The sequence below is a fragment of the Oreochromis niloticus genome, linkage group LG19 (genome assembly GCF_001858045.2).
Source record: "Oreochromis niloticus isolate F11D_XX linkage group LG19, O_niloticus_UMD_NMBU, whole genome shotgun sequence".
NCBI lineage: Eukaryota > Metazoa > Chordata > Actinopteri > Cichliformes > Cichlidae > Oreochromis > Oreochromis niloticus.
Genome location: NC_031983.2, coordinates 12,260,607 through 12,276,189, shown reverse-complemented (window position 1 = coordinate 12,276,189; position 15,583 = coordinate 12,260,607). Strand labels below are relative to the sequence as shown.

General features: G+C 40.9%; 1 protein-coding gene across 2 annotated transcripts in view; it reads left to right on the top strand.

Annotated features, from left to right (window-relative positions):
- ltk (leukocyte receptor tyrosine kinase) overlaps positions 1-15,583 on the top strand; it is a 60,965-nt gene that overhangs the window by 25,436 nt on the left and 19,946 nt on the right. For both annotated transcript variants that reach the window (XM_005477065.4, XM_005477064.4), the window contains exons 3-15: positions 30-176; positions 465-693; positions 5,049-5,182; positions 5,734-5,871; positions 8,053-8,202; positions 9,259-9,359; positions 9,505-9,665; positions 10,033-10,127; positions 11,027-11,098; positions 11,506-11,680; positions 12,974-13,124; positions 13,332-13,460; positions 13,774-13,930. In XM_005477065.4, coding sequence (XP_005477122.1) covers positions 30-176; positions 465-693; positions 5,049-5,182; positions 5,734-5,871; positions 8,053-8,202; positions 9,259-9,359; positions 9,505-9,665; positions 10,033-10,127; positions 11,027-11,098; positions 11,506-11,680; positions 12,974-13,124; positions 13,332-13,460; positions 13,774-13,930 — 1,839 coding nt within the window. The remainder of the gene's footprint in view (positions 1-29; positions 177-464; positions 694-5,048; positions 5,183-5,733; positions 5,872-8,052; positions 8,203-9,258; positions 9,360-9,504; positions 9,666-10,032; positions 10,128-11,026; positions 11,099-11,505; positions 11,681-12,973; positions 13,125-13,331; positions 13,461-13,773; positions 13,931-15,583) is intronic.

The following is a 15,583-nucleotide window of genomic DNA, read 5'->3' as shown; positions in this document are numbered from 1 at the left end:
TTTCATCTTTGTTATTTCATGTGTTGCAGTTCCCTCCTGTGATTTTGAGTCACCGTGTCTCTGGACTTTATCGAACAGCAGCCGAAGTGACTGGTTATTGGTGTCGCCACAGCAACCACAGAGTACAAAGGCTGGGATGATGCCTGCAACTGACAACTCAGAGGGAAGGTCTGATGGTAAGAGTGCAGAGACTCACAGAGGAGCAGCTAAATCATTGTGCTCTGATACACAGTGTTCCTCTTTCTTCTGTCAAATATGTTTAGAAGAGTCTTTGAGCTTTTGTGTGAAAGCGTTGCTTCTCACTTGACATTTTCTTTCACTCTGTGCTTCATATATCCAAATATATCCAAATCCAAAATTTGTCATAATGCTAAAGCATTTGCCAGATGATTTACAGCGACAGTGTTATGAGGCTGCTATAAAATAGTCAACCATGAATTTTCCACTTTGTTTTATTACCTTAGGACACTTCCTTCTTTTAACCCCGTCACCTGAAGATGAGGCCTCTGGGAAATGTGAATACCACGTAACGAGCCCAGTATTGCCAAAAAGCAGCATGGACTGCCTGCTTCAGGTGGCTGTGTATGAGGCCGGCCCCGTGGTGGGGAACCTCACGCTGCTGATCAAGCCTGCTCAACCAGATTCAGACGTTCACTCGGAGATGCTGCACCACAGGGGACGAGACGACCGCAGGTCAGCGAACACATTCACCTACACGGCTCTTTCACTTAGATGGGTTTTTTTGTTATTGTGCAGCACAACCAGTCCTCTTCACTGAAAAAAAAACAGAAGGCGCACTTCTGTCTTACTAAAGTTATGTAAGAAAAATGTTTCCTGCCTACCATGTAAGGCAAACTGTAGAATTGTGACAGCGTGTTGTTTGGGAAACACGGACAGATATTTCCTATTGATCTAATGCTGAAGCACAACTATCTTTAGAACAGCTAAAAGCATTCCTGAGTCCAGAAGCAGGCTGGAAATGAAGTTACATATAATTGGTTAGGACAGAGGAGGGATGGATTGGCATATGCAATAAGTTTGTACATTGGGTTTGTTAGTGGCTGTGCAGTAATGGACTGTGCAATTCCATTATGAGTCACAAGCACACACACACACACATACACTCACACACACACAGTGACTTTATTTATTAAGCTGGCTATTCATCCAACAAAATCTGCAGATACAATGTCTGGACACACTCTTCATTTAAAGCGCAGTTACCATCCAGCAGGCTTCATCTTTCAGTGAAGTAGTTCAGTGTGTGTTGTGTGGGATGTCATGCGTATTGACATATGGCGCAATTTTGTTAAGTGCAAAAATAGAGACTGAATGGTCACAGGAGTTGACATTTGGCTGTATGAGGTGTTGTCAAAAGGTTTTGTGTACATGGGACAGACAAATAAGCAAAAAAAAAAAAAACCCATACCACTTAGAATTTGGCTAATCTCGCTTTCAAAAACACTTTGATCGCTGCTGCCATTTTTAATCACTCGCAGTGTGCGGTCTGTGATTTTCCTATCCACCTTGAACGTGTGCAGACCTGGATTTCGTGTGGAGAAACAATCCTCGTGATGAGAACTTGACGTAGTCCAAAGTTTCCAAGATTGAAGGTTGTGCATTGTGTGAGGCGCAAACTGGTGACCAGGATGTGTGAATGCGTTAAAAGGAGTTAGACTTGTCGACGCAGCATCTTACTTAATGCCCCGAGGAAGAGAACTGTAATGCACCATTTGCCACCGTGTCTGTTGGAAACATTGCGACTTCTTCTGATCACATCAGTACAAACTTTGCTCACCACCTCCTACTGTCTCAGAATGAAAACATAGATGAGGGATCACTGTTTTGACACACCAGAGGAGATCAGGCAGCACTGCAGAGGCAAAAGTTTCAATGGTCAAACATAATTTCTGGGCACTAATCTCTAAACAGCTTTCATGGTGAAAATGGTCTTTACAGTCACAGCTTGCATATACGATAGGGTTGCGCAGTTGGAGCTATGTAGCATGGACATATTTTTAGAAATGGAGAGCAGGATTTGTGACGTGTGAGGTAATTCTTGGGTGCTGTCACATATCCCAGGTAGCAGGATTTGCTTTGCTTTATTACGCCACCTATAATCACACAGCTGTGGGCCAGCTTTGTGAAAACACAATCAGGTTGGACTTATGACAAGGTGACAGATGGATTATGCTGAATAATAGCGACATGTTTGGTACTTTTGTTACATGGAACACATGCTCATGGAGGAGTGTGGTTTACATGCCTGATAATGGCAGCAGTGGTGGAAATGTGCCAATAAATGAGAGATGGAAGAAGTCAAACATTATTTGGTAAAACACTATGGTGAGAAATGAGAAGAGGGTGCAGGTGGAGGGTTTTAATATTCAACTTCAGTTTGCATACATTACAAAGGTTCTTCATTTCAGAGAATGCAGAGGGCTTTAGCAGAACATATATAACAAATGCTAACTTGACTGTAGAGACTGCAGTGCAGGCTTTTATACAAAATAAATCATCTTGGCGGTAATGTTGCATTAAGAAGGGAAGAAAGAGAAGATACTCTTGTTTTAACCTTTACTTTTTTTAATTTTAATGCACTTCTTTTTAATGTAACTATACAAGCCAAAAATTAGAGTTAAAAAAAAGATACACATGTAGCTGTTTTCACACAGTCAAGTCAGGACGTGGTCCGTAGTTGTCTTCAAATGTAGCACACAGCAGGAAACAGTTTTCACCTCACTAATGGAAAGAGTCTTTTTGGTTTAGGCGAAGATGATGTCTGAGTAGAGCACGCTGGAGGCAGGTCACAGCAAGACCACCACTAGCTATGAATGCAGTCTGTTACCTGCGCTGTTCTCCCATCATTACAAATCACTGCAGATGGATAACACATGTAGTTCAGTTCATTTTTATTTCAAACATGTGTCTTCACAATCATTTCCAAATATCATTCCATTATTTGTTTGAAAAGGAGTAGGCAGAAGTATTTACTTATTTGTCCCTACCCCCTCAAGTTTTACCTCTCATTCATTTAATTTTCTTTTAGTCTTAAATTAAACAAACAACATATGAAACAAAAGTAAAGCAAAACAAAAACAAAACATACATAAATCAAAAACAAGAAATTGGCAAGCCCCACCACAGTATAGTTTCTTTCATATAAAAAATACAGAATGTCTATATTTGCATATTCACAAGTTTTGGAAAAACAAACAAACCAAAAACACCAAAAGAGAACCACAACACCATTACCAGCAACATTACCGTCCTGGGTTAACCCCGTTTCCTTCATTCTTATACTTATTTAAAATTTGGTTTTTATATTTTACTTTAAACTGGTTTATGTTTTTACTTTCTTTTATTTCTTCTGTTAGACTGTTCCATAACTCCTGCAATTGAGATAGACATAGTTCTTAAAGTTGTTCTAGCACTTTGTATTTTTAAATTCCATTTCCCTCTTAAGTTATACCCACCTTCTCTTTCTATGAACAATTTACAGATTTCTTTTGGAAGCAATTTACTTCTTACTTTATACATTATTTGTGCTGTTTTAAGCTTCACCAAGTCTTGGAATTTAATTAGTTGCATTTTGACAAAGAGTGCATTTGTATGGTCCCTGTACCCCACATTATTTATTAATCTAATGGCCCTTTTCTGTATTATAGTTATTGTTTGTGTGTTACTTTTGTATGTGTTTCCCCAGACCTCTACACAGTAGCTCATATACGGCAGTAGTAAAGCACAGTATAAACTGTGCAGTGCTTTCTGATCCAACATATGCTTTGCTTTCCCCAGGACGGCAATGCCCCGTGCCAGTTTCCCCCGAACATAAGTAATGTGTGGCTTCCAACAGAGCTTGTGGTCAATGATCACCCCAAGAAATTTTATTTCATTTACTCTTTCTAAATATACATTGTCAACACATATTTCTACTTTGTTTTTCTTTTGGTTTCCAAACAACATAAATTTGGTTTTATCTAGATTCACTGATAATTTATTTATATCAAACCACTTCTTTAATATCGTTAATTCCTGTGTGATCATCTCCAAAACCTGTGGCAATTCCACACCTGAACACAGTATATTTGTGTCATCTGCAAATATTACAAACTTTAAAATCTCCGATACTCTGCAGATATCATTTAAGTACATAATAAACATTTTTCGATCCCGTACTGAACCTTGAGGTACTCCACAAGCTATATCCATCAAATTAGATTTATATTCATTTATTTGTACATATTGTTGCCTATTCCCTACATAGCTTTTTAACCATTCCAAAACCACTCCCCTAAACCCGTACTTTTCCAGTTTTTTTAATAGAATTTCATGATTAACAGTATCAAACGCCTTCTTTAGATCTAAGAAAATGCCGAGTGCATACCTCTTATTATCCATACATTCCGTTATCTTTTCCATTAAATCTATCAGTGCCAAAGCTGTTGATCTGTTGCTTCTGAACCCATACTGACTATCTGTCAGTAATTCATATTTTTCCACAAAACTGCCAAATTTTTTTATGTTTGTTTGTTTGTACTGGTGAGCTGACATTTTGTACTATGAAGGTGGTTCATTTCTTCCTGGGGTAAGAAATGAACCATGGTGACTTACAGGTTATGCTCCAAATTAGAGATTAGCAGGTATAAATTAATCACCTAAATCATGCCACCACTCCTTAAACCTCTGCACGTTGAAAGTTAGAGGGACTGATGTCTTTGCGTTTTCCTGATGAGCGTCGGTCTGTATTATGAGTCCAACCTCTTTAAATTCTTGTAATCTTATACTTTCTGGATCCTTTGTAAAATCAGCCCCTCTGCTGCCAGTATACGTATTGGCTGCTGCCAGTGCTACCACTTTCATGTGAACCCAGAGGGGAAACACAGGGTTTGCTGACGCTACCCAAATTGCTGATGCAAGGGCAAGTGAATCCAGATATTGGAGAGATACCCCGGGTATGTTGAGCTTGCTTCATAGTACAAGGCCCAGGGCTGCTGCTTATGTGAGAAATTCGTTTGATTTTGTTTCTGTGTGATTGCTTAATGCAGGGCTGAGTGGCAGATTTTTGGGGTTCCGATTGGCTGGATGGCCGGACCGTTTCATGTGACCCTGCTCTACACTTCGTGTGAGAGAGAAGCCACTGTGGCTCTGGACTCTCTGGAGTTCATAAACTGCGAATCAGGTGAGTTTATCGGGTCGTTAAGAGCTTTCAAACCAGATGCTGTAATGGTCATTTCCTGTGATAAGCACCTACAACCACTCAGACCAGATAAAAGGAACCAGTTTTTTTTTTTCCTTTTTTTTTTAAACCTGAGGTACTTTCACATAGCGCATACTGGAGTTTTAACGTTTCCACAGCTGCTACAGGAGCTGTAATCTACAGATTACAGTTAAGGTTGCTTATGAAAACTGATTCATGCATGTTTTGCAAGTGAATGTCAGCACACAAAAATGCTCTGGTGTCAGGAAAATTAAAAAGCTCATGATTTGCAGTCAATTTGCAAACAGGCAAAAGATGCCTGGTCTGTTTTGCAGATTTCTTGAACCTTTTTTCTCAGTGGTTTCACATTTTTCAAGTCTCTACGGTATAGAGAGCAGCGAATCAAGAAAATTCCCTCCGCAGAATCGACCGACCTTCCTGTAAAAGCTGCCTCGTCGCTCATCCTAACTCACCGGGCCTCTAAATCTGCTTTGTACGTTGTTACAGTTGTTGTGTGGTTGTCTCCATTGCAGAACACCATTTCGGTGAAATGAATCCCATTTGTGAGGAATCTTTCCACTGCAACCACTCAGGAGACTGCATCGACACAAGCCAAGTGTGTAACTTCCACACGGACTGTCCTTATGGAGAGGACGAGGGCTTCATCTGTGGTGAGATTTTTGTTTTTTTTGTTTTTTGTTTTAATAAAATCCCACAGAGTGCAGCAGAGGTTTTATGATTATGTATTTGATTCGATTTCGTCTGCACCATCTGACCGATTCTTAGAGCGATAGCATTATGAGCAGGAAAACACGTGTGACTGCTTCAGTTTGTGCACATCGGGAGTTATATGAGGCCAGCGTACTGTAGCGCAGTCCTGAAGCAGTCAGCGAGCTATTGGCAAGCTGTAATCCATTTGCATTAGCTGTATAAAATTTAAGTCCATGATAAATTGTTAATCCTTTCACCAAAGGCACAAGATTATTCCATGCCAAGGGCCTTTACACAATAAATTTAAAGTGTAGAGAATAAGTATTATGTGGAGTGTTTAAAGTCTGAAACCTGAGTGCAGATTCTCGTCCTCGGATAATTTGCATTAAAACGTTTTCACCGCCTAGTGTGTTTTTTCCTAATTAGCAGTAAAATGTAGTGTCAGGAATTCAATTGGCTGCTCTCTTTTCAAAGCTCTCTTCTCTATCTACATCAAAGATTTCAGATAATATGATAAACCCCTTGCAGATTTATTATCCTATTGAAAAAAACATGCACATAAAAGCATCAGTCATTACCTTTCGGTTCCTGTCACATCACAATCTAACGAGTTACCTCTTTCTCTTTTTTATAACATCAATCACTGTGTGCAAAGAAAAAACTCTCCACGACACTGAAAAGGCAAAACGCTTCAGTCAGTAAAATCGATATAGTCAGGGTTATTTAGAGCACTTGAGCTGTGAAACGCTGAGGGGAAAGGCCGCAGCGGAGATGTAATTTCTTCAACGAGCACACGGGTATCTTAACCACTTTCATATGCAAACATTGGTATCAATCTAATCTCTGTGGGTTCTATAGAGAGGTAGCTGACATTATTTGTCTATTTTAGCACAAAAACTGGAAACAGCTCTCTCTATATTCTGGCTTCTTTCACAATTAAATGCATGCGTAGAGTGAGAGGAGAAGAATTACACCGATCTCCCGTCTGCATCAAGAACAATAGTCAGTTACTATCAGGCGATAGCTGGACCCTATAGAGGTTGCACAGGTAGGGTATTTCCCAGTACAGGCTCAAGAGCATTAAGGAATCCCAGGAGACAGACAGTTACTCTAGGAGAGCTGGAGGGGGTCATACAAAGACTTTAATCCACCAGGACAACCAGTATCTGCTCTTTTATGTAAGAAAGAACAGGATGAGCTCTGCCAGAGCTACAAAATAACTTCCAGAAGATTATTGGTGTGAATGCTTCTGACCAAACAATCAGAAACCGACTTCATGAGGGGGGCCTGAAGGCCACTGCTGCCCTGTGCTTTTCATAGATGGAAGCAGGTTGACCTGTGGAGAACATTAAGCTGCCTTTAACATCATTCAGCACGACAGTTTGGTGGTGGGTCAGTGATGGTTTGGGGAAACGTATCCATGGAGGGAGACACAGACATCAGACAGGTTGGGCAACAGCACCTTCTGTCAGATCCTGTGCTGTTGCAGTGGATTCCTACTAGTTCATGGTGCACCTCAGACTGTTCCAGCAACTCAGTGATGCCGTGGTCCAGATCTGATGGGAGATCCCCCAGGACACCATGAGTCGTCTCATTACGATGTCAGGCATGGACACAAGCAAAATGGACAAGCCTGCTGCATCATTTTTAATTTAGATTTTCAGCGTTTCTGTGATTTCAACCCTCTGTAAGATGATAATTTTCATTTCAAACAATGTGGCATCTTCTCAAAATGTTCCTGTAATTTTTTTGAGCATTATATGTTGACCCAGCGAAGTATTTGCAAGCCCCCAAAACTGATAAGAGTCACTATGTTTTGGAGTTGTTGGACAACATTTTCACTTTGAAGGTGAAACTGAAAAAAACTCATCCTGAAAGGTCTGGGAGTAATCACAGTGCTCTGATCTGAAATGTGTCGCAGTACTCGTATAGTGCAAAGTGTGGAGAGTGACAGAAGAAAACACACACACACACGACTCTCGCGTGAAGAAAAACATCCTCCGTATAATTTGTGCTCGGATGATTTCTTTCAAAATATAATTCTCGTCTGAAAGACGAGGAATCCGGGGTAGGAGATGGACTTTTTAGCAGCTGTGGTTTCTGTCTTTTTGAAGTATGATGATAATCTGCTTCCTTCCCAGATGCTCTCCCCTTTGGCTCATACTGTTCGTTTGACGGGGATTCATGTGGTTGGTCTATGTCCAACCAGCACTCGGGCTGGAGGAGAGTTGCAGGAGATGAGCTTATGAAGAGAAAAGACATGCAGGGTTTCGCTCTGCAGCACACACAAGGTTTGTGTTTGCATGTGTGTGTGTGAATGTGTGTGCGTGTGTGTGCACAACACATGTGAATTATGCCCTAATTTAATTACTGTTCCTCTGGTGAATCTCCTCCAGCTCCGATGAATTATTGCGGTGTGGAGTGATGGGAAAATACCCTCATTTGTTTTTGAAGCTCACATTTCCTTGTGTCAAAACTTCTTAATTATCCTTTGTTGCAAACAGGATTTTTTCATTTAATCTTTTTTAATACACAGCCAATGACGAGAATGCTTGTTTTGAGGTTCAGGACGTAAAAACAATAAAACCGCTATTTCTGCATTGACTGAGAAGCATTGTCAGGTAATTTCTAGTTAGCAATGTAACTAAAGCATATGTAGCGCTTGTCAGAAAGACCTGACAGGTGCTACGTCCTTATTCACGAGGGCTTGCCACAGCAGGTAGTGCCACATATTTGATTTGGCAACATTTTTACCCTGGATGCCCTTGAAGCAACCCCAAGGGGTGTAAGTTTCTTCCCAGGATTGAACTGTGGAGCTTTCGTTTGTCAGGCAAATGTAAAACACTGCACGTGAGGTTTTTTTGCATGTCGAAAGAGGATGAAAGCAGGATTGCCAGCAGGCAATACTGCCTTGAAATAAAAGATGTAATTGTAACTGGTAGTTAATATGCTCTATAGCAAACATTTAGAGGTTGACTGAAATGTCAGCTGACCATCTTGTGGCTGTACACAAGCCATTTAGCAAGCAACTTGATTTACACACAAGTGTCCAGCATTCATTGAGTCTAGCAGAGCATTGCAGCTCTGTTAACCTCAATGCGCTTTAGACTACAAGTCACATTGTAACCACTCATTCATACAGCACTTTATTCTTTCAGCTTTAAGTACTTTATCTACCTCGCATCTATGGTCATCGTCTCCATAAAAGTCATTACTTTTATAAGCTGCTGGTTTATGTTGATCAATAAGAAAGATTGATGTGGGTTTGGCTCAAAAATCTAACTAACTAACTAACTAGCTAAATCACATAACCTGGTAAATGTGTCACATTTATTGTCTTCCCCTAGGGCACTTCTTGTTTCTCCCAGTCAGAGAGAGTAATTCACTTAAAGAAGCATCCATTCAGAGCTCTGCATTCCCTCGTCCAGTCTCTTCTGTTGCTTGCCAGGTCAGTTACTCGCCTGACGTAGTAGTTGAATTATTTAATTTAAGCATGTTTGGTTGTCTTGTCTGTGTGGGGGAGTTCTCCTCGGCTCAAATCATATTAAATATCTCACCAAGAATCTTAATGATCCGCCTCTCTGTTTGTGTAGATGCGTTTCTCTCTGTACCTGCGTGGTCATTTTAATGGCTCGTTGCAAGTGGCTATAGAGGAAAACGGGACCGTCTCCGCGGTACCGGTCTGGGAGAGGAATGGTCAAGCCGAAGATAACTGGGAACCGGTTGCCCTGGAACTGACTGACCTTCATCACGGGTACATAAGAGGAAAAACAAACGGGGAGGAATGAAAGAATAAAGCCTGATCTCTCGTGGTTTAAAGGGATGATGTGTCTTTGAGGTTTACTCACCTCTTTCTCCCTGGAGCTCCATAAAGTTTCATTTTTTCCTTTGTTTTCCCCTGTCAGTGATAGTGGAGCTCAGGGATGAGTACATGCTTTAGGTCAGTGATAAGAAAAGGGAAATTGCTCCTTTCATCTAAAGAATGTGTAATCAGATTTAGTGCTCACAATAAAGGAGATTCACTCCTACTTTACTCTGAAGAGTTTAAGTACACTCACTGGGACTGAACTCCTGCTGCTTTCTCATAAGAAAAGACAACGGTAATTCTCTGATTGCTCCAGGTTTCGTGTTAAAGTGACAGCTGTGTGGGGACAAGGCTCCAATGCTGACGTTGCTCTAGATGACATTGCACTTGGAGCAGCCTGCTTCCATTCAGGTAAGCTAAGATCACACAACCATTAAGTAAAGCCAATACAGATTTTTTTAAAAGTTCTCAAGGGCTAAAACACACATTTGTCTTGCTTTACCGCGTATTTAGTCTTTGCTTTCATAATGATCTGTGCACTTTATGAAATCAAACTGCGGCTGAGCTGGGGAGGAGCACAGGGAGACCTCCCCAACTGCTGTGTTTTGTTCAGCACCACAGCGGTCCTCAGCTATTCGTTTGATACCCCGTTTAGTTGATTGGTTGAGACATGTGGGTAACCGACGTTTAATGATTTGCTGCAAATGTAGCGCCGCAGTACGACAGCAGTGTGTGCCAACATTCCTGCTCCCGTGTTGTTGCACTTCAGCTTTTAATTCTCAAAGTAGAGAGCAGACTTTTACAAGCCACTATGGTACTACGCTAGTAACAAAGACATGAAAAGGTCTGTTTTTGTTTCGGCATGATTTGGGGGAAATATGGTTTGAAGCCTCCAGGGAGGCGCAGTTGTGCATGTCTGTTGCGCTTCTCCAGTTGGGCGAGGACGGAACATTTTCTGACATCGGGGTTAAATCAGGTTTCTAGAGTAATTTTAGAAAGAAATCTTGTTGTGTTCGAGAGGGTTTTAAGACCTTGACGGCTCTTGTTGCCTAAGGGCTTGGCAATGAGGAGCGTACAACCTTTACCACCAATAAACGGACAAAAATCCCCGTGTCTGTCTCCACAGTAGGTAAACACTGCCAAGATAGAAAGGTTTTCATGATGTAGCCCTGCTCTCAGGAAATCTGTGCCACTTTCATTCTAAATATAGTTCATAATCAGGTGAAATCCAGATGAGTGACTGTGACTCCTCTCTCTTTTTTTCTCCCCCTGCCTTTACCTTTACTCTGGCTTCCCCTCCCCTCCATCAGATCTCAACTTTCTGCTGCCCGCGACCGACTTTGAAGATTTCTTAAGCCCCCTTCCGGAGCCTTCGGCCTCAGGTAGTGCGCAGCTCCAGCAGTTATCTTGTGTAGCGTGTGAATTTCTGAAGCGTCCCAGTCTACTGTGTCATCTTTAATCCATTCTGTTTGCACAATTTGCACACCAGGTGGTCAATTGTTCACTCATCACAGCTAACCAGAAGCTTTTAATCCAGCCTGTGTTCGGCAATCACATGCCAGCTCCTTAATGCAATTACCTGTGACTCTTGTACATACACAGACACATACATATGTGCCATATGTATGCGTCTGTTTTTCACTGTGTATCTTATGTCAGCTGTTTACTGATTTTCATGCTTTCGGTGCTTTTTTCCCCTCCACATCAAAATGTGAAAATGGTCGTAGTTTTCGCAGCTTATTAAACAACTAAAAGCAGTATTTTCCCCCCTTTATTTTGCCTTTTATAGAGGTTTCTCTGATGACTTGGTGGTTTACATCATGCGGTGCCAGTGGACCACAGGGCCCAACCCAAGCCCAGTGTGACAGCACTTACAGGAACAAAAATATCAATGTTACTGTGGGGAAGGAGGGACACTTGAAAGGAGTTCAGATGTGGAAGGTGCCTGCTACTAACAGATACCTGTAAGTGGTCGGTGATACCGAGCCAGGGAACATGTACAGCTTTTTGTAAATAGCGGCCTTTGGTTGTATTTTTTCCATTTTCGCTGTTGTCCACAAATCCTCTGAAAAGCCTGCTTTGATTTTATCTCACTAACAGCTCCGTAGAACTTCATAACTCTGCTCAGTGGAGAAAGATTGTTATCCAAAATGACTACATCAGCGAGCTGCAGGATTGACATTTGTGTTATTGCAAACTCGAGCACCGGAGCTTATTTTTGATTCAGTTCTGCACACACTAGTGTAAGTACTCCTAAGTGCAGCAAATCCATCGCTAAAAATATTGAACGCTTAAAGAAAAGAGAAAAACACAAAGTCTTCAGCGGACAAGCTTGTGACTTACTCTACCACCACCTCAGCAGCCTTCTGTCATGTTTCTCTTGCCCTTTAAAAAAAAGGGAAGTTAGGTTTCTGCATCTTTAAATTCTGTGGCCGGTGCACCAAGGCAGACGTTTTGCATGTGTCTTGGTATTTCCAGTCACGAATGTGTGTTAGAAACAACAGAAAAATGAAGCTCTATATTTATTTGTTTTGAAGATGAAAGCGCCTGGGATGTGGAGGCACAGGTGCTGCAGGGAAATCATAAAGCATCAAAAATGCACTACCGGTTTAAATCTTTTCAGGGGATTTGTTAACATTAACAAAAACAAAAAGAAAATCCTTTCTTGTTTTGTAAAACAGCCATTGCTGTAAGAGAGGATTTTGGAAGTCTAACTCCAGATATCATTCATACTTGAGTTGTTTTTAGGGGCTCAGCCACCGAAAAGGCAGCATTTATTCAAATGGCTCCTCGTGTGATTTAGAGAGCTGGGTGTCAGTTTAGAGGTGTGATTTTGTGTTCTGTGTTAAATTATTTTGGCCTTGTTCACTTTTACTGGTTGTTGCATTGCCAGATAAAAAACCTCAAGCGCTTCTATTGTCTTTGCACGGCCAGCCAAACAACCTCATTATCACGATTACGGCATGAGATGAGGCAAAAGTAGCTGGATTAATGGCCGGATTTGTAGAAAGTTAAATTATACACACATGTAATTCCTAGCCACATTAACACGATGTGAGTTTGTAATAAGGAATCTTATTAGGACCACTGTTAACTATTTCATAATCCACATTTTACGACAGACATCTGCAGCCATTTGCTCAAGTGTAATGTGGTTTTTGTTATCCATTATGGTATATAGTGCGTGGCTAAGCCTAAAAGCACGTCATTTAAGATCAAGGATTAAATCTCCTTCTGTTGCAATGATCCCCCCTCAGGATCTCTGCTTATGGGGCTGCAGGAGGAAAAGGAGCCAAAAACCACAACAAACGCAACCATGGGGTCTTTATTTCTGCCATCTTTCCTCTGGAAAAAGGAGATATGCTTTACATCTTGGTGGGACACCAGGGAGAGGACGCATGCCCAGGGGTGAGTATAGTGAGGGTGAGAGCAAGCTGGAAGGATTTGTTGATGTGCGCGATTTCCCAGTGGGATGTCTTAGAGAGGAGAGACGAGACGGCGACCTAAATTCTGATTTTCCTTTTTCAATGCCAGGTTCATGTTTCTGCAACTTTTTCTTTTTCTTTTTTTTTTAAATCTTGTGGAGCTTGATTTTCCATCTTCCACATGTTTTAGAGAAATCCTCACACCCAAAAGATCTGCCTCGGAGAGTCATCTGTGATTGAAGACAACCTCAAGCTGCAGGCTGGTGTAGAGTGGGCTGGAGGAGGAGGCGGAGGAGGGGGAGCAACGTACGTCTTTAAGGTAGCAGAAGACACTTTGAGTTGTTTCTGAAGCGTGTGCATTTTCTCTGGGTTTGTGTGCATAGCATTGTTAAGATACAGCACTGTGGCACATAAGCATTTGAAATGATTCAGCAGTGTTTCATTCTTTAATCCATAGATTTAAATATAGATTATATCTGCATGCAGCATGGAACTTTAGTTCACTTCTTTTATGATCGCTCTTATCTATTGTACCATCAGGACTTCTAAAGTTGTTGTGTAGCTTATATAAAGTGTTCATCATCATTTAAATAAATGAAATTGAAAGATTTACTCATGCGTGGTCTTTTCAGAAGGAGGGTGGAGAGCTGGTTCCCTTGCTGATCGCAGCTGGTGGAGGAGGAAATGCCTACCTGGAGGACCCAGAGTCCAGTCTGGACAACATACCACTGGAGCAGTATGAAAACAGCACCGAAGCTCCCAGTAGCAACGGCCGAACTGGTGCAGCAGGTAGTATAAGCTCATTGTTGCTAGCGTCCTGTTGCAAAAACTCTGAATTTTTTCTGCTATTTTAGCTGAATCTATAAAAAATGCCAAAAACACCCTTCTGTTGAGTCATCTACCATTCACTGAAGGCTCATCAGAAATGGTCTCAGTGGAAGGCTGGCTATCAAGAAGCCATTCTTAAGGAAGGGAAAGATGGAGAAGAAACAGCTGAGGTATGCGACATTACACAAGAACTGGACTGAAAATCAATGGCAAAACGTCAAATGGAAAAATGAATCCAAATTTTACATTTTTGGCTCGAACCATTGAGTGAGGTACAACATTAACTTTCTACAGCCATCTGTGAAACACAGTGGAGGTTTTGGCAGAATTACAAACATAGGAAAGTACCATCAGATCTTGATCATCCAATACCATCTGGAAAGCATCTGATTGGCAGTGGCTTCATTTTTTAACATGACATTGATCCCAAATACCCTGCAAATTCAGTAAAAGCATACCGGGGTAGAAAAACACAATCGATGACTATCAGTGATGGATTCGCCCGCCCAGAGCTGAGACCTCAACATTATTGAAGCAGTGTGGGCTCATCTTGACAGTGAATGCAACAAAAGGCATCCAACATCCAAAGAAGAGCTTTGAATGTCCTTCAAGGAGCCCAGGGAAATGACAAGAAAGCAGCCCAATAAAGGTGGTCGTACCAAACATTTGCCTTCAAACTCATTAGAATTGTACAAACTCTTTGCTCTATAATGTGTTTCTAATGAATAACTACAGATATTTTGTTATTTTCCTAGCAAAAAATAAATGAATAAGGGCTGCTTCTTTGTCCAATACAGGCCACAAAGGTCACTCATCACTAAATAACTTCACTTTGATGTGTTCAAATCTTGAGATGTCTGACTTTAAGATGACTCGGTCCACCCTTGCATAACTGAGGAAAATGAAGTTATTTTTATTGTGCCCACAGTATTAAATCTTCTATTCAATTATTTAAAAGAATGAAAACAACAGCTTTCCAGAATCAGTGTTCCTGGCATTTTTCCCTATTAAAAACTAGATTCAATAAAATTATTTAGATGGAATGCTATTGGTTGTTGCATTGCATGTTTTAATACTCAGCAGCACACACAAAAAATTTATTACAGAAAACGGTGCATGCAATTTAATATAAAGTTGGATCCATACATTTTTGGGGCAATAACATGTCTTTTGTAAGTGTGCAAAAGGAAAGGAACTTCCTGAGTGTTGAAAACAGTCCTCATACGTAAACTTGTCTTAGTTTGTCCTTTTATGTTTTCCTAGTCAATGCAGCACTTTTGTTAAACCCCTTCATTTAAAGCTGAAAGTCTGCACTTCAATTACATCTTGATTGTTTGATTCAGAATCCACTGTGGAGGTGTACAAAAGCAAAATTACAAAAATTGTTTCATTGTCCAGATACTTTCTTACCTAACTGTAAAAGCTGCAATTGTGGGTATTTTTTCGTTTTGGTTACAAATTACCCTCTACACTTTATGTTCAAAGAAAAGTTTAATTTTCTTATAAAGAATGTGCTATAAACTTTGGATGAGAAGACGTTGTTCTGACTGAATTCAGAGTCGTCTGATACCGAAGCACGCATTTCGTTTGTCCAAAAGGTAGCTGGAGATATGA